The 19,912-nt window shown below is 41.7% G+C and overlaps 1 protein-coding gene across 1 annotated transcript; it reads left to right on the top strand.

Moving 5' to 3' along the window:
* Positions 1-7,641: 7,641 nt before the first annotated feature.
* ZNF502 (zinc finger protein 502) lies at positions 7,642-16,109 on the top strand. Its single transcript, XM_036333103.1, is given in 4 exon segments — positions 7,642-8,019; positions 9,013-9,102; positions 13,237-13,341; positions 13,344-16,109. Coding segments are annotated over 3 exon segments (1,605 nt in total). The 5' UTR covers positions 7,642-8,019; positions 9,013-9,068; the 3' UTR covers positions 14,810-16,109.
* The last annotated feature ends 3,803 nt before the right edge of the window (positions 16,110-19,912 follow it).

Genomic DNA, 19,912 nt, shown 5'->3' with positions numbered 1-19,912 from the left:
ATGGTCCAGCACCCAGACTAGAACTCCAGGAGGCATTCCTGGCTTCCTGTGTATCATATACAAAATTATCTACTGTCTTTGTAGCAAACATGGTCCTAGACCTTGGGTTCCAGAGCAAACAGGTCTAGCAAACCCTCTTCTCACATCTTTTGTGAGAAACTGTTTGGATCCCTTAACGGGATTTACTAAGCTCTTCATAGTCTCTTTCTGCCCTACCCTCTACTTCCTGTGCACCTTTTACTGCGGCCTGGAGGCATGTGCTGGCTGTTCTGTGTGCCTTTGCTCCCCCTGTCCTCGGTGCCTGTAATACCTCACCACCACTCCGCCCAGCCCTGCCTACTTAGCATACTTAGGTTTCTTTCAAGATTTGGGAAACCTCTCGTCCTATGGTGAAGGGCATGTTTAGAAATATATTTAGAAATATAGAAGAGCATGACATGATATGTATCCAGAGTTTTACTTTATGCTTTGAAATGAAAAAAATCTGTATTCAAAATTGTGTACATAGTACATTTCTTATATAATGATACATATACTAGCAAAAAGCATATAGATAAATTACCTAAAAGAAATAGAAGAAAAGTTTTTAAGTGGTTAAGTGACTTGTTCACAGCCATACAGATGGTAAATTGCAGAGTTTAGGTTCAAACCCAGGTCCTGTGAAGAATTGAATTATGGGTGATTAAAAGTTTTTTTTTTAAGTAATTTACATATTTCCTATAAGGAACAAGAATTTTATAATGGAAAAAAATGAGTTATTTATTATATTTGCATACTTCGTTTTTATTGTATTAACTGTAAACACAATCTCAGTTCCCACTTTGTAAGATGTGGGATGCACCCTGTCCCTTTCTCCTTCCCTTTTCTACGTCTCTGCCTCTGACAATGTCACGTCTGAAAGCTCTTGAATTCTGTTCTGGAACCATAGTTAGTCTTTTTTCTATGCTTTTTGATTTGTTTTAGAAGTTGAAAATAAGCAGTATGACTCATGACAGTGTACATGTTGTTCACTGCAGATTGAGTAGCTTACTCTGGTTATATTTCCATTTTGGAACAGCGTTTTGTTTTCACAGAAGTTTCTAGTTGCCTTCTTTCCTGCTTGTATTGGTTGCTTTTAGTACATCAGTGTTTTTTCAGCTTCTCCATCCAGTTACTCTGTTAAGTCCCCTTTTTTCCCCGTGTATTTGCCTTCCTGATACCTGTAGCCTCCTACTCTTGTCCATCCTTGATGGTCTTTCTGCCTTCAGTTCTGTTGATACACAGGGCTCTGTTGTGTCCTGAATTCCATCTCTTCCTCCTTCTTCCCTTACTCCCTCATTTTACTGCAGCGCATCCTCAAGTCACTTGTCAAGAAAGAGGCAAAGTTGTGGAATTCATACTGGAGAGAACCCTATAAATGTAAGAACTATCTCAAACTCTGCCCTCACCACTTTAATCTTACTCTGAATGGGAGGCCAGTACCATAGCCATGTCTCAAACTCTGCCCTCACCTTGATTGGTAGTTTGACGGGCTCTGGAATTCTAGATTGAAATTTTCCTCAGGAGTTTGTGGATGTCTGATTCCAGTCTGAGTCGTACTTCTTTGATAATCAGTAAGTAGTATCTGCATCATTGTGACCTGTTCCCTCGCTCTAAGGCTGGAAGCTTTTAAAGTCTCCACTTTATCCTGGGTGTACTCAATTCCCTAACGTTCTTGCTGGAATTTCTCAATTTAGTGACTCAGGTACTTCTACTCTTGGAAATTTTCTTCTTGTGTTATTTGGCAGTTCTTCCTTTCCATATATATTTTTTCCCTATTTTTACTCTTTCTGTTAATCCTGAATTCCTGTCAATCAAATGTTAGACCTTCTGGATTGAACCTTAACTACTTTCTCGATTATTTCTATTTCTTTGTCTTTTGCCATTTTCTGGTAGAGTACTTTGATTATTTTTCAACCTTTCTAGTGATTTTTTCAATTTTGCAGTAATTAGTTTAGTTTTTAAGTTTTTTCATGTTTGTTTCTTTTTGTAGCATACTATCCTCATTTTAGAGATGCCTCTCAAATCTGAGTATTCTAATTAAGAGTTTTCTTTCTTTTTAAAAAAAAAATATATTTTATTGATTTTTTTACAGAGAGGAAGGGAGAGGGATAGAGAGTTAGAAACATCGATGAGAGAGAAACATCGATCAGCTGCCTCCTGCACACCCCCTACTGGAGATGTGCCTGCAACCAAGGTACATGCCCCTGACCAGAATAAAACCTGGGATTCTTCAGTCCCCAGGCCGACGCTCTATCCAGTGAGCCAAACCGGCTAGGGCAAGAGTTTTCTTAAAAGCCTCTTCTGGCCAAAACCGGTTTGGCTCAGTGGATAGAGCGTCCGTCTGTGGACTGAAGGGTCCCAGGTTCGATTCCGGTCAAGGGCATGTACCTGGGTTGCGGGCACATCCCCATTAGGGGATGTGCAGGAGGCAGCTGATCGATGTTTCTAACTCTCTATCTCTCTCCCTTCCTCTCTGTAAAAAATCAATAAAATATATTAAAAAAAAAACAAAACCTCTCCTGTCACCTGAATTACCTCACCCCCTTCATGCCCTGCCTGAGTCCTTTTTGTCTCTTTGTCTTATTCACTCATTGGGGACTTTCCTCAAATACATGATGATTTTTACTGATGCACTTGTATGTACGTATGGAAAGCCCAGTCCAGACCTCTCAGTGGGAGTGGGATTAGCTCCCTTTAAAATGACTGGTAGGGAGCAAGTTGTTTCCCGAAACCTGTAAATGCCAGAACGAAGGTATCTTTTGTCTGGGCCTCTTACATTTCTTTAGCAAAAAATTCTCTGATGTTTTTGTCTGGAGATTGGATGCTGTAAGTGCTTCTCTAGGAGTGGGAGGGAAGGGTATCAAGGCTTAGTACAGACTTAGTTGCAGCCCCACTTCCCTCCCACCCTTCACTTGTATTACCTCCTTCAGTTGTATTGCCCTCAGCAAGTGTCCCAAGCTGGTATTCCCTCCACCCAGCTTTCTCAGTGATCACCTACCCATTTTCTATCTTCTAGAAATTTGCTTATCTTATCCCATCATCGTTATTCATACATTTTGAACCATTTTAACCCATTATCATTTTAGGGAAAGCTCAACCATTTTAAAAAAAATGTTGGCCCTAACCGGTTTGGTTCAGTGGATAGAGCGTCAGCCTGCGGACTGAAAGGTCCCAGGTTCTATTCCAGTCAAGGGCATGTACCTTGGTTGCAGGCACGTCCCCAGTGGGGGGTGTGCAGGAGGCAGCTGATCGATGTTTCTCTCTCATCGATGTTTCTAACTCTCTATCCCTCTCCTTTCCTCTCTGTAAAAAATCAATAAAATATATTAAAAAAAAAATGTTGCTATGCTTTGATACAGTAGTGCCCTTTCAGAAAGTTATCCTGAAAGTGAATATTGTAACAATGCTTTATATATTTGTCAATTATTATTTTATTTTATTTATTTTTTTTAAAATATATTTTATTGATTTTCCACAGAGAGGAAGGGAGAGAGATAGAGAGTTAGAAACATCGATGAGAGAGAAACATCGATCAGCTGCCTCCTGCACATCCCCTACTGGGGACGTGCCCGCAGCCCAGGTACATGCCCTTGACCGGAATCAAACCTGGGACCCTTCAGTCCGCAGGCCGACGCTCTATCCACTGAGCCAAATCGGTTTCGGCTGTCAATTATTATTTTACATTGAAAACAACCAAAGTGACCAGTAATAGAATGATTAAATTATGCAGTCACTAAAAGTCATAATTTAAAGAACATTTAAATTATGCAGAACTACAAAATTAAAAGAGAGCCCAGTTTCTTAAAATTTTTATTTATTGAATTTAGAGAGAGGGAGAGAGAGCAAAACATCAATTTGTTGTTCCACTTACTTACGTATTCATTGGTTGTGTCTTGTATGTGCCCTCATGGGATTGAACCCGTGGCCTTGGTGTATTGGGACAATGCTCCAACCAACTGAGCTACTTGGCTGGGACTGAGACCCAGTTTTCTTAATTGTACACACATAGAAAAGATCTGAAGGAAATAAGTACATCGGGTATTAACAGTGGTTAAGTTTTCCTGTATTGTCTACATTTTTTACAATGAGCCTGAATCTTTTATCAGGAAAGGGGGAATTAATAAAAGGGGAAGATCACGGCTGTGCAGAGTGGTGAGATGTTCTGGTGGAGTGTGGAATATGTAGAGCGAGCAGCAGAGTGTGGAGGCTTGGCTGGTGAAGGAAACCCTGGAGACCACACAGACAGCTTTTGTCAGAGTCCAGAAGAGACCGTGGGATTCTGACCTAATCAGTGGCAGGGGGTCAGAGTAAGGACAGATGGAATGAGTAGGCCTTAGGGGCAAGAAGCAAAATTCCCAAGCCAGAAATCCAGGCCTCCACATCCTGGTGAGATGTGACCTGTGACAAATGGGGCCTTGCCCAGACCTGACCGTCCCTGGCTTCCTTGGGCCTCAGTGAGGCCACCCTGTGTGTTCACAGTGGCCAACATAACTGTGATGTTGGGAGGAGACGAGGGAGGCAACCCAAGGTTGTAACCACCCCATTAGTTGAGGGGCTCCTGTGTGCTAGGCACCATGCTAAATGCCATATGACTTTTATCTCATTTAACCCTCACCTCAGGAGGGAAGTCTTTTTATCCCATTTACAAAGCCAGGAGTCACAGTCAGGATTAGAACAACTCTGAAGCCAAAGCCCCTTTCTCCCAAGTTACTTCCTCAGTGTGTCCCCAGGGACCCCTCTCCTTATCTAAAGTTGTGGTGCAAAAGCAAACAGTGAAGAGTAAGTCTCCCAGCCCAGAGATAACTTCAGTAAAAAATAAAAATAAAAATTGATGATCCTTCTAGAGATAGTCCATGCATTTGCAATATTCTGTATCACACCCCCTCCCTACACACAGGAGTTTATGATGCACATTGCCTATACCTTGCTTTTTCGTATGTCTTGGAGATGTTTCTATATTAGCCTATATAAGATCTACCTCATTCTTTTTTTCACTGCTGTGTGACCTTCCATTGTGTGGATGTGCTGTGATTCATGTAGCGAGTGCCCTGTTGGTGGACATGTAGTTTCTTTCCTGTCTTTTCCTATGACAACAGCAACATGCTGAATATCCCGGCACACTCTCCTTTGGTATGTGTGCCACTTTGCAGGATAAATGGATAAAGGGTAAGGGCATTTGATACTTCAATAGAAATGCAACTGTGGTTCCCAGTATGTGTATGAAAATGCCCATTTCCCTGAGTCCTCTGTAAAACTATTGTTTGGACTTCTGATCTGATAAATGAAAAATGCCCTCATGTTTTACGTTCATTTATGAGTGAAACTGGCTATCGTGTCTCGTGCTTAAAAGCCATGTATATTTTCTTTTTGAATTTGCATTGCTTGTTCATGTTCTTTAACAGTTTCTGTTGGGTTGTTGATCTGTTTAAGAAATGATTTGTACAAACTATAGTAAAGAAATTACTCTTTTATCTGCCATATGTGTTGCAAATATTTTCCCCAGTTTATAGTTAGTCCTTTTACCTTAATACTTACAGTTTAGTGTCAAATCAAAGACTTCCCATCTTCAAGACTATACAAGTTTCCATGGCATAACCCTTTGACTAGTCTACTTTGAGGTAGGTCCATTTGAAGTTCATTTTGGAGTAAGGACCTCTTTGGGTCTTGGCCCCACCTCCGCCCCTTTTCCCCTTGGTTCAGTGGGAGGAACTCAGATGAAGACACCTCCCTAGAGCTGCCCAGCAACAGCCTGCAGCCAGGGCCCTGGCAGGTTCACTGAGCCCGTCTCCTCATTTGGTGAGCTAGAGATGGGGTGGGGATTGGGATGGCAGGGGAGAGGGCAGCTGGTGGAGGAAAAGGGAAGATCCTGAGGAGCAAAGGTATGCTGAGGGGTGTGAGGGTAGAGATGGGTAGGGAGGATGATGCTGTAGTCAAGCTTTGGGAGGGAAAACAAAGGAGAGGCTGTAGCCTGAGGTCAGTGAGGGGAAGGAGGAGACTGCAACAAGGATGGGGAGTGATGGGAGTGTTTGGGATGAGGCCAGGGCCTGCAAGGGAAATATAGGCAATGGGGAAGGGGAAGAGTGGAGACATGGTAGGGAAAGGAATCAGACAGTGTGTGTGTGTTTGGGGCAGAAGGGGTTGAAAAGGAGGGGAGCAGACCATCCTTGGGTGGCTTCCAAGACCCTGAGACCCTCCGTTCCTGCCCAGCTGATTTATCTGGCATTGGGTGGATGGGGCATAAACCAGGCCATGTTTCGGGACAAGATGAGTCTCTCAGACCTTGTGGTGGGGAAGCAGCATTTTAGGTTGGCCCTGCCCCTCACTCATCAACAGCCCAGGACAGATCCCTAACCCTTTTGAACATCAGTTCTCCCCCGACCTCCACTCGGGTTTAAGCTTAGGATGAAGTGGATTTGAAATGTCTTTGTAACCATTGAAAGGCTGCCTAGTTGCACAGACCTGCCATATTTCTGCTGGAGGACAGGGTCGGAATGGGTAAAAGAAAACGAAGCCTTAGTTGATTGGAAAGACATTTTTACTTTCACAGTTGATCAGGGGGTACAGTTTCTGGCATAGATGTGGACCGGAGACTCTGAGCAGCCATTCCTTTTTGCCCCCTGGTGGTGGTGGGCCCTGAACTGGGCAGAGACTGAAGCCAGCAAAGGCGTCAGTCTAGCACAGTCCTTCCCCGGGAACTGGGCTGAATCCGTCACCACTGCTGGGAGAGTTACATATTCACCCAAAACTTCGAGAGTAATAAGCAGAGGCCTTGGCTGATGAGGGGATGGTAACAGGTCAGAGAGGGAAGATGTGAAGCCATAACTCGGGTCAACCAAGGTAGAATCTGTTTAGAATGAAGTCCAAGGAGCCACTGCTAAGGGAGGAGCCAGATGGTTCTGTGACCCTGAGGCCAGAGCAGCTGTGAGGGGATGTCTAAGGAGGTAAGAGTGTGGCAGGAGCAGTTAGATGGCCCTTGAACCCAACAGCTGTTGGGGCTGGAGTGGCTGCCAGAGGCTGGGGTGGGGTGGTGAACGGTGTTTACTGTCCCTTCAGGTAACACTTCAGTGTGTGGGGGCCTAGATTGGGAAACTTGTCCATTATTCTAACTAAAAAGTAGATCATTCAAGGTTCTTCATCAGGGGCTTTTAGCAGGTGGGATCTACTAGTCCCTTACAGAGATGGTCCATTGTGACTCCTACCCAGCACACTTTCCCGCCCTAATGCCCCATCTACAGTTTAATGAGGGACGAGGTCCTCACTGCGTTCCGGGACAACGTAGTATTTCTGGGATATCAGGATGCAGCTGGAGGGAAACCAGGTCAGAATACCTTTTTTTTAAAAAAATAAATTTTATTTTTTAATTCATTTTCACATATTTCAGAGAGGAAGGAAAAGGGAGAAAAACATCAATGATGAGAGAGTATCATTGATTGGCTGCCTCCCGCACGCCCCCCGCTGAGGATGGAGCCCACAACCCGGGCATGTGCCCCCAACCGGAATCGAACTTGAGACCCTTCAGTCTGCAGGCAGACGCTCTATCCACCGAGCCAAACCAGCCAGGGCTAAATTTCCTTCTTTAAGGCTTTTGGGGAGATAGATGCTCCTCCTGCTTCCTAGAGATGCGCAAGGGGGAGGGTGTCGGGGCCGCTGGTGACGCACTTCCTGCCGCGCCACTGCACTTCCGGCCGAGGCAGGTTTCTCCGCGCCCGGGGATTGCAGGCCTGGCTGGCACCGCAGTAACCGCCCCGGGGCAACTCCGGGAACCCAGTGAGAGGGCGGGGCCCAGAGAGGGGTGTCAGCGCGGCGGAGGGCCGGAGGTTATAGAGAAAGCCTGCGCCGGCCTCGTTCTCCCCTTCTCCCGGCATTGCTGTCTGCGCCGGCCTCGTTCTCCCGGCGGCCTCAGCGCTGCTCTCACGGGGCCCCAGCACCCGGCCGCGGGCCCACCCCAGAGGAGACGCTTGAGAAGATGGAGTGAACGAACGGGTGATTGAGTGATAGGTAAATGGTCGGAAACGAAACCCCGGGTCTGGGTCTGGATACCACCTACTCCCCCAATTAGTCCTGCAGCTCAGAAGCTTTGTAGGGACCGTGGAATAGGAGACGGCAGGTACTGCTAAGCCCACGCGGTGGAGGGTGTCGAGACCTTGGTTATGTAATTCACGGGGTACAGAGGCTGTTGGTTGATCTCTGAAGTTAGACTGTCTAGTAATCCTTGCCTTCCTTTCCAAGGCTCAGTTGACAGATTGTATGTTACAGCATGTATGCAGACGTCAATGTCTTCCATCAAAATTTTACTATCTGCTTATTGCCAAATATTACGCAGAATTCAGGTCATAGAAAGAGTGACGTTGGCGCCTGCCAAATGAGAAGATACGTCCGGTCTGGAAGTGTGTGTGTGTGTGTGTGTGTGTGTGTGCGCGCGCGCGCGTGTTTGTGACACTGTTGGAAACAGTTGTGCTAATTTATTTAACCTTCTCAGTAACTTATTATCTGTAGTTTTGAAAGAGGAAATTGAGGTACAGAGAATAGATAAGTTGCTAGTAAATGCCCGAAAGCTGCAGCAGAGATAAATCCATTGTGCAACTGCAGCCTCGGTGAATGGTACTTGGCCAACTGACCAATTCAAGAAGGGCTTCAGAGAAGAGTACATGTAAGTGTGATCTTAGTGAAAGAATTGTGGTTTCAAATTCTTGAAAAAAGCTACCTGGCTTGCCCAGAACACTTCAGCTAATTTTTGAGGGGATGAAGAGATGGCAGTGGGGAGAAAGCTTACAAGGTAGAGGGTGAAGCCCACGCCCAATTACTGTTTCCTCCCACATTTTAATATTTATAATATCAGAATGAGCCTCACCATCTGTACTTCTTTATTTTTTACCATCTGTACTCATACCATAGTTTAGTTGGTAGTGATTTTTCATTTTCTTAGGAACAGTCAAGTGTCTTAGACTCAGTGACATGATATCTGACTTGTATTCTCTGTGCCTGCAGCAGCAAAGGCAGAGCACACCCGGCGGAGTCTTCAAAAGTCGAAGTCAAGGTATCCCTCCATGAATGCCAGCAGAGTCCTCTCCAGTAGTGCCTGTAAGAGTCCTGCTGTGTTTTATACTCCTGTAGCTTCCCAATTACTTTTAACAGGGTGAAACTATTTAAAGCTTATTTCCTTTTACCTTTCAGTATGATACCCATCGAAGCCCAAGTCTGGATTCAAACAGAGTCTTTTTAGCATCTTAAAATCACCAACACTCAGATTATTCCACACTAGGCATTTGTGGAAACACCTGTAATTCCTTTCTGAGGAATTTATTCCCAGGGAGTAGGTCATCTGTGGTTCATGTTTTTGTAAAAAAATAAAATAAAAAATGAAAAAAAATTTTTTTTTAAATCCTCACCAGAGAGAGACATTGATTGGTTGCCTCCTGTAACTGGGGCTGAGGATCAGCCTGCAACCAAGATAGTACCCTTGATATGGTGCACAGGCCGACACTCTAGCCACTGAGTCACACTGGCCAGGGCTAAAAATGATTTATTAAAACAGATAAGTTCATTTGTTTACATATTTCTAGTTCAGTTTTCAGACTGTAAAGGCAAAGTTGAGTGGTGACAGAGAGTGAGGCCATATAACCTAAACAGGAGACTAAAATACGTACTTTATAGCCCTTTACAGAAAACAGTTTGCAGTTTGACAGAAACAAACTGCTGACAGCTACGATGATCCACAGTTGGAGAAGGGAGTATTGTCTCCAACCTGTTTTCTCTTTAGGCCTTAGGATTAAACATAATAACTCTTAACTCCTGTTGAGTGCTTATATTGTGGCAGATCGCCATAAATGTTTTACATTAATTAAGTCATTTATCTAGGATTTACAGAATGTTAGAGCTGGAAGAACTCATGTACATTATGTAATTTGTCACCTTTTTTTTTTAAACTTTTTTTTTTAATATTTTATTGATTTTTTACAGAGAGGAAGGGAGAGAGAGAGAGAGTTAGAAACACTGATGAGAGAGACACATCAATCAGCTGCCTCCTGCACATCTCCTATTGGGGATGTGCCCGCAACCCAGGTACATGCCCTTGACCGGAATCGAACCTGGGACCTTTCAGTCCGCAGGCCGACGCTCTATCCACTGAGCCAAACCGGTTACGGCTAATTTGTCACTTTTTTCAGTTAAATATCCTATCGTGTAGGCCCAATTACATGGGCTATGACATAGCAAAGTTTCCTGACTCCTAATCCACTTTAATCTTACTCTGAATGGGAGGCCAATACCATATCCATTGGATCTACCTTTTGTTTTTATTTTATGGTGAGATCTGTCATTTTCAAAAGAATGATTTCTCTGACTATAAAAGTAATGCATGTTTATTGTAGGGAAAGTGAAATATATAAGAGAGTGTAAAGGACAAAGTAACCTAATAAATGTCCTAGAGATCGGTGTGTTAGCATTTGATGGGTTTTCTTCCATCCTTTGTGTGTGTGTTTGTAAATATCTGTGTATTAATAATAATTTCTGTTTATTGAATGCTTACTAATGTTGGTATATGTGTGCATATTTTTTGTTTTACTGTTTGTATCCTATTCTAATATATTGTATTTTCTCATGAATTGTCTTTGAAAACATGATTTTTAATAGTTCCAAAATATGTCATATTTATATGACTTTGGTGGTTTTTGCCTGTTTTTTTTTTTTTTTTTTTTACAATTATAGTAAGAGGATGATCTTTGTACATAAATCTTTGTGCTTTTCTCTGATTATATTTTTCACTTTTCTTCTCATTAGAAGAATTGTTTATTTGGTTGGAATACTTTCAAGTGTTGCAAAAAGATAGGCCTTAAAGCAAAATTTTACCATAATCTTATTCCTCAGAGATGATCATGGTTAACAGTGTGATACATAGTTAGAGACTTAAGTTAGTTTTTAAAAAATAAGACAAAATGTGATAATTGAAGAAATTTGGGAACTAGAGGGCAAAATCATTCATAATTTACTGTATCGTTATAGTGATTGAAGATTAATTTTCCTTCTTGGTCTTAGGCATATGTATATTTTAACATATAGGATGTTATGTTGTACTTGAATTTTGAATATCCTGCATTTTTCCATAAGTATTTTTCCAATTGGTCACTTATTTTTATATTTTACTTTAATCTTAATGCCTATATAATTTCTACCAAGTGGAAATACTATAATTTGCTAAGCCTCGGTGTCTCATCGATAGAAAATTGTGTTTCCTACAACATTGCAGGGCTTTTTTCTTCTTTTTAGCAGTTAATGAAAGGATTCAGTCATTTTCCTCTCTGGAAAGTTACTTTACTATGAGAATGCTCTAATAGTGGAATTAGTGGGCCAAACAATATAGGCATTTTTATTACATATACCCATAACTTTGAGCATCTTCTGAGATACACTGCAGGTGTTGTATACTCATAATGAGTATTCTCTTCTTAGTTCATACACCCACAAAATGGTGATCACTGTGTCACAAATGCAAATGAATCTACAAGTTTAAGATCTGATACTTATTGCCCAAATACCTCTAGAAAGATGGTACCAGGTTACATTCCCACCGGTAATGTGTGAGAAACTTCCTTCCCCTGCACCTTTACTGGACTTAAGTTTTAGCATTAAAAACATTTCAATTTAAAATAAAAATTGATTCTTCAACCTTGCTGGTTTGGCTCAGGGGATAGAGCATTAGCCCATGGACTGAATGAAGGGTCTCAGGTTCGATTCTGGTCAAGGACATGTATCTTGGTGGCAGACCTGAGAAGTCCACAGGACCAGCCTGATTATGTACTTCACCAGGCACAGTCTATTTTTTCATGCCTCTGAGCTTTCAATTATGGTATATATAAAAAAAAGTCTCTGTTTTCCTTGAATTAATGCTGCCAATTCTACTTCTCATGTCAAGGTTATATGAAGAATATGAAGAGATATTTTTGGATAAGCTTTTGGAATTTTGACATTCCAAACAACAGAAACTACTTTTATTTTTTCAACTCTTTTATAAGTAAAAAAATTACTTTACAAAGTGTTTTATTTAAACTGAAGCCTTTTAAAAAATATATCTTTTATTCATTTCACAAAGGGAGGGAGAGATTGCCCTGACCAGGAGTTGAACCATGACCTCCTGGTTCAGAGGTCAATGCTCAATTGCTGAGCTACCCCGGCAGGGCTGGATCAGACTAATGCATTAGCCTTGTTGTGACTCCCATACAACTTCTCAATTTATTAATTGACTTTTCATACAAATTATTGTATAATGGACAGCAGATACATATTAACTTGAATATTTCTGTCCACTTCTTAATTATCTTTATAAATAATATTCTTAATTATTCATCAATTACTTGAGTGTTTGTTATAATATCATTCTGTCTAGCTGTCACTTCTTGGAGAATTGACAGATGGAGTTTGTGAACCTAGAATGCTATAGGCTAACCCTGATTTTTGTTGATGCAGTCACATTGCTCACCTGACAAGTTTTGTGTGAGTCATTTAGTCTCCCTAGGCAACAGCTCTTTCTCATTTTTGTCTACTGGGACAGTGATATCCCATCTCTACCTGTTTCCCTGTGAGCAGGGCTCCCAGTTTTCCAACCTTGAAGTGTTTTATAATTAAAGCAAGGAGAAGATTTGTGGATGTTGAATATGCAAGGAGCTGAAAAGAGAGATTGGAAGAGAGATTTTTCCAGGTGAGTTAGCAAGGTACAACCAGTGGGAGAAGCAGCAGGGCTTTGGAAATTTTACAAGAGAAACTGAATGAAGCTCAGGCGATAAAACTATCATCTCTTTAGGGTCGTTGGGGATAGAACTGGGTATCTCTTGGGGACAACTTTTCCCCTGTACTCATTTTATCTCTTTCATTCCCAGGATTTGCCATTTTACATTCTCCCACTATCCTCCATTCTTTAGATATAAAACATCCATGTTTCCTGTCTTGCCCTAATCATTAGCTTGTTGTTGTTTGTTATTTTCCCCTTATCTCCATTGTCTCTGGTTCTCTCACTCTCTGGGTGTCTGTAGCTGCCCTTTCCATGGAATTCCTAATTAATGGTGATCACCTTATCCTGATACAGATCTCTTCTACCACTTGCAACTTTGAATTAGTTGTCCCACTTGCTTTTTACTGAGACCTGCAAAGTTAGGTCCCAGAACTTCAAGGGCCTTCACTTTGCCATGCATAAGAGAGATTGATTCTGATGGTTTCTTTCAGGTTGGGTGAACAAGTCTGCTCCAGAGCAGGATATCTCTGAAATTGAGTCACCGGGGACAGTAGGAAACAGGCTCCAAGAGGATGAATCCCGGGATTCTACATTTGAAAAAAATATGCATGTGAGAGCATCAAGGAAAACTCTCCTGAAGAGGTGCCCAGGTCATGCTTTTTCCAGGAAGAAGGTTTTGGGGGAATAACTTTCATCCGAAAGGAAGCACTTCCTAAAATGATGAGCCAAGAATATAATTTTGAGAAGAGGTTGCTTTTGACCTCAAGCCTTGTTACTCATCTCAGGGTTTCTACAGAAGATAGTCTACATCAGTGGGAGACAAGTGGCATACACACCAATGAGATTTCAAATCAAAGTAAATGCTCAACCCTCTCCATTCGGAAAAAGTCTTGGAAATGTAACAAATGTGGAAAAACATTTACTCAGAGCTCATCCCTTACTCAACATCAGATAACTCATACTGGAGAGAGACCCTATGTATGTGAGGAATGTGGGAAAGCCTTTAGTTGTAGTTCATTCCTTGTCCAGCATCAAAGAATTCACACTGAAGTGAAACCATACAGATGTGAGCAATGTGGGAAAACATTTCGTTGCCGATCATTTCTTACTCAGCATCAAAGAATCCACACTGGAGAGAAACCTTATAAATGTAATGAATGTGGGAATTCCTTCCGCAGTCATTCACATCTCACTGAACATCAGAGAATTCACACTGGAGAGAAACCTTATAAATGTAATAGGTGTGGGAAGGCATTCAATCAGAATACACACCTCATTCATCATCAGAGAATCCACACTGGTGAGAAACCTTACTCATGCAATGAATGTGGCTCTTCTTTTCGTAAACACTCAAACCTTATACAACATCAGAGAATTCACACGGGGGAAAAACCCCATAAATGTGATGATTGTGGGAAAACTTTTCAAACAAAGGCAAATCTTTCTCAGCATCAGAGAATTCATACTGGAGAGAAACCCTATAAATGTAAGGAATGCGGAAAAGCTTTTTGTCAGAGTCCATCCCTTATTAAACACCTGCGAATTCATACTGGAGAGAAACCTTATAAATGTAAAGAATGTGGCAAAGCTTTTACTCAGAGTACCCCACTCACGAAACATCAGAGAATTCACACAGGGGAGAGACCCTACAAATGCAGTGAATGTGGTAAAGCTTTCATTCAGAGCATTTGTCTTATTCGGCATCAGAGAAGTCACACTGGAGAAAAACCTTATAAATGCAATGAATGTGGGAAAGGGTTCAATCAGAATACCTGCCTCACTCAGCACATGAGAATTCACACTGGAGAGAAGCCCTATAAATGTAAAGAATGTGGGAAAGCCTTTGCTCATAGCTCATCTCTTACTGAACATCATAGAACTCACACTGGTGAGAAGCTCTTTAAATGTAGTGAGTGTGAGAAAACCTTCCGCAAGTATGCACACCTTAGCGAACATTACAGGATTCACACTGGTGAGAAGCCTTATGAATGCATTGAATGTGGAAAATTCTTCAGACATAGTTCAGTGCTTTTCAGACATCAGAAACTTCACAGTGGTGAATGAACCTGGCATGAGGTAACGGCAGTTTCTCAAGAAATAGTGGCTAGGAATCTGGCTGAGAAGTGGGGGCAGGTATAGTTCCTGGAAGGAAGGATGAAGTAGCCTTAAATGCTGCCCTCATAAGAGTATTTCCAGAAATATATGTGGGGGCTTGGAGAATGCAGAGCCTACTCCAGGTGGGCATCTGGGAGTACAGGGTAGAAAGGAAGTTCCTGCTTTTCAGATAAATCCTTGCTGCTTGCCACTCCTCTCTTCTCATGTGACTCTCATACCTTGAGGTGCCATTTGTTAAGTTAGTGTTTGTCTTTCCCTTACTACACTCACCTAGCTTCCCAAATTATCATGTATGTTCACTCATCAGTTGGCTTAGATGCTTTTCCAAACACTGTCATTTTGAAAGTGGCAGCAGTTTGAGGTAGTGCTAAGTAGCCTCTAGATTTCTGAGACAGCTCTGACCCTGTTACTGTGAGGGAAGCTGCTCAGCCTGTGGAAGTGGTCCCATAAAGGGGAGACAGAAACAAGTGAAAGATGGTCCATATTCATTTACCAATGAGATATGGACCAAGAACGGGTGATCTCAACATAGACGTTGGTAAAGAAGGCTTTTATCAGAATGAGGGAGATCTTTCCTGATCCTCTTAAGCTGAGGAAAGAAATAGGTCAAGAGAGACTTTTCTTGAATGATGCCATTTCTGGGAAGGCCATGGGGAGGAAGGCCCAACCTCTGTTCGAAAGGAACAGTAGCTTATCCAGGATGGAAATGGCCTGTGCTTGGCTAGTGATCATAAGCCACAGAGCAGGAAACCTGCTTATGCCTGAGCAAGCCATCAGCATACCACTGGCCTAGACAGAGGTGTACACTTTTCTCTTGAGCTTATAAATCTGGCTAGGTTACTGGTTCACAGGGAATCGGAGAGGAACCCACTAAGATTAACTGTCTAAACCAAGTGGGATTCGACTCAGTTTGTTTGCCTTTAAGGATAAGAAAGTGTTAGCGAAGAAGGAAGACAGACTTTTAGATTGGCTGGAATTGGGGGATGCTGCACCAGACCTAATGAAAGTGTTGGTCACTAGTTGGGAGGGCTAGGTTTCATGTAATTATGCCACTGGTGGTATAATACAGATTTGTTAGATATCAGGTGTTTCTAATTTTATTGGGTATATGTTGTCCTGGATATTTACCCTTAGGTACAGATTAGGAGTATCTAGGGCAGTGATGGCGAACCTATGATCTGCCTGTCAGAGGTGACACGCGAACTCATTTTTTTGGTTGATTTTTCTTTTTTAAATGTCATTTAAATATATAAAATAAATATCAAAAATATAAGTCTTTGTTTTACTATGGTTGCAAATATCAAAAAAATTTCTATATGTGACATGGCACCAGAGTTAAGTCAGGGTTTTTCAAAATGCTGACACGCCGAGCTCAAAAGGTTCGCCATCACTGATCTAGGGAAATACTTTTCATGAGCTACATTGGGAAAGAGTTTGAGAGATGACCTTTTTTAAATTCCTGAAAATAAAAATATCACAGGTTACCACTGACTGATGGTATTTTATTCTGAGAGATAGAGCATGTTTTTCTCTGATTCCTCAGTCCTTTTCATGTTGTTTATTAAATTTATTGGGGTGACATTGGTCAACATGAACATATAGGTTTCAGGTTTGGGTTTCTGTGTTACAAGATCTGTATATTGCACCATGTGTTCACTACCCAAAGTCAAATCTCCTGTCACCATATATTAGGACCGCTTTCCCCTCTAACCCCGTTTTCATGTTCTTTTAAAAAATATATATTTTATTGATTTTTTACAGAGAGGAAGGGAGAGAGATAGAGAGTTAGAAACAATGATGAGCTGCCTCCTGCACACATCCTACTGGGGATGTGCCCGCAACCAATGTACATGTCCTTGATCGGAATCGAACCTGGGACCTTTCAGTCCGCAGGCCGACGCTCTGTCCAGTGAGCCAAACCGGTTAGGGCCCTTTTTATGTTCTTAACTGCTACCCAGAAATTCAGCTCTGGAAGATGAAGTGAGGATGGCCTTTGACAGGAAATCATTTCTCTAATCTGTAGCGTAATGCAGTTCCTAAAATATGGCTATAAAAACCATGAAAGTAAGTTGATTCTCGAATGGTTGATTATCTGGAACTCAGCATTGACTTTTCAGGAGCAATTGCCTTGTAAGCATTGGTTTGAGCCATTAATTACCATTAGTGGGAATGTGGGAGAGATATCACATACACTTCTCTCTCCAGCTGTGAAGGCATGCTCTCAAAACCTGGCACAGGGCAATTTTTTTATAATTGAATAAAATACCTTATGGGCAAAATAACCCTATGCTCATAAAAATATGTATAGTTGATAGAAAGCAAATGTCATTATATTTATAACTAACACTGTAGAATTCATTGCTGGTGCATATTAAGTGTTCAATAAATACTATTATTTTGTTAGATTAATGTTTTTGTATTTTTAAAAAATATTTTTGTTGATTTCAGAGAGGAAGGGAGAGGGAAAGAGAGAAACATCAGTGAAGAGAGAATCATTGATCGGCTGCCTCCTGCATGCCCACTACTGGGGTTTGAGCCTGCAACCCCAGCATATGCCCTTGACTGGAATCGAACCCAGGACCCCAGTCCGAAGGCCGGCGCTCTATCCACTGAGCCAAACCAACTAGGGCAGATTAATGTATTTTAATCAATTTTTGCCCATCAGAAACTTTAGAGAATTCTTGATTATATAGGTATTTAGCATAATATTTATACAGTCCTATTTTGGGAGTCCTGTGTGGAGATTAGAGAGGATAAGGAGAGTTTTCTTGAGGATGAAATGGTAAAACAAGGGTGAAAGGTGTCTTAAAGTATTTTATAAACACTTTCTAAAATGGAATGGGCACAATTCTTGTTTTTAATCCTCGGGATTAAAGAAGATTCCATTTTCACTTCCTGGGGGAAAAGGAGGGAAAAACCTTTCCGCAAGTAAGCACGCCTTAGTGAACACTACAGAATTCGTACTGGAGAAAGGCCTATGAATGTATTGAATGTGGGAAATCCTTTAGGCACAGTTCAGCACTTGTTCGACATCAGAAGCTTCATGCTGGAGAATAAAACTTGGATATAACCAGTGTGGAAAGACTTGTGTGAAAACTTCATTTTCCCCTAAATTCTTAGGAGCTGGAATGAATATTTTGTATGTTGAGCAAGAGGCAGTGTCCTAAAAGTTAAGAAAATTGACTGCCAGTTAGCCTTGTTTGATACCTTCTCTGCCACTTTCTGCTTATATGACCTTATCCTCCCTGAGCCTCAGTTTTCCCCATCCATCTACTCAAAGAATAATGAGGATACTTGCCAGGGTTGATGTGCCCTTCTCAGTGCATCATATCAGGTCATGATGCCAATACGACTTATTACTGGTAATGGCACCTTTGATCATTCAGATAAGGCGGGAGCTCTCTGGTTTCTTCTACTGTTTCCTTTTGTAATTAATAAGTATATTGAGGAGAGATACTTTCTGTCCCTTCCAGCTTCCTGATTGCTGGTATTCTTTGGCTTGTAGCTACTTCATTCCAATCTCTGCCTCTGTCTTCACATTGCTTTATCTAATCTCCCTCTACCCGATGGCTTTTAGATAATCTTTCTATCTTGAGAGACTTAGTCACATGGAAGATAACATCCACAGGTTCCAGGGAGCAGGACCTATCTCTCTGGAGACTGCCATAACTGTAACTTACTACTGTGCAATTGGCCCACTGTAACTTACTACTGTGCAATTGGCCAAATGGTGATTCTCTAATTCCATCATTCCTTCTACTCCCTTATTCAATAGTTTATTTATAGCCATAAGGATTTTATGCCAAAACCGGTTTGGCTCAGTGGATAGAGCGTCGGCCTGTGGACTGAGAGGTCCCGGGTTCGATTCCGGTCAGGGGCATGTACCTGGGTTGCAGGCACATCCCCAGTAGGAGATGTGCAGGAGGCAGCTGATCGATGTTTCTCTCTCATCGATGTTTCTGACTCTCTATCTCTCTCCCTTCCTCTCTGTAAAAGATCAATAAAAAATATATTTAAAAAAAAAAAAAGGATTTTTATTCTGAGCTGCAATCTACTATCATTTATTTTCTCTTTAGATAGTTCCAGATCTGGCCATTGGTAATTAATGTCCTACCAGAAAGACCTATCCCTTCTCCTCCACTTATGTCCTTTTAACATGTGCCCATTATTCTTGGAGCACCATCTTACTTTTTAAAAAAATATATATTTATTGATTTCAGAGAGGAAGGGAGAAAGAGAGATAGAAACATCAATGAGAATCATTGATCGGCTGCCTCCTGCATGCCCCCTAGGGAATCGAGCCCACAATCTGGGCATGTGCCCTTGGCCAGAATCGAACCTGGGACCTTTCAGTCCACAGGCTGACACTGTATCCACTAAGCCAAACCAGCTAGGGCACCATCTTTCTTTTGGGCACAAGATAATTCTAGCTTCTCTTCTATCTGTCTCCACTCTGGAATCACATTATTGGCCTACTTGTCTAGCCCTAGTCATGAGACCTATTCATAAGGAGCAATGGGGCCAGGTCACAAGGAAGATTAGGCCCAAACTCACCTTTTTCTCAGCAAAACAGATCCTGCAGTTAACAGAACCCACTGTTCTTAGCAGTTTACAGAAGGTGAAGCAATTTTCTTAAGGGTGCTCAGATCTCACAGGCCACTGTATCTTGGCCTTTCATCACAAGATGTGCTTCCTGGCTGTTAACTCTTAACACTATATTAGAAATATCACCTATGGTAAAGACTTCATCAAGAGGATAAATTTCAAGATTTAAGGCCTTTTAAACAGTCTCTCATACTATTTGTTTAAATTTTTAATTTCACTTATTGTAGTTCTAATATAATAGGCTTTCTCAGTATTTCTCAAATTTGACTGAGCATCAGAACCACCTGGCAGGTTTGTTACAGAGAATTCTGGGTCCTACTCAAGTTTCAGATTCACTAGGCAATGCCTGAGAATTTGCATTTTTAAGTTCCCAAGGTGTGCTCATGCCTACAGTCCAGGATCCACATTTTTTGAACCACTGGTGTATTAAAAAAACAAAACAAAAAC

Source organism: Myotis myotis, unplaced genomic scaffold, assembly GCF_014108235.1.
Source record: "Myotis myotis isolate mMyoMyo1 unplaced genomic scaffold, mMyoMyo1.p scaffold_m19_p_13, whole genome shotgun sequence".
NCBI lineage: Eukaryota > Metazoa > Chordata > Mammalia > Chiroptera > Vespertilionidae > Myotis > Myotis myotis.
This window is presented reverse-complemented; position numbering and strand designations above follow the sequence as displayed.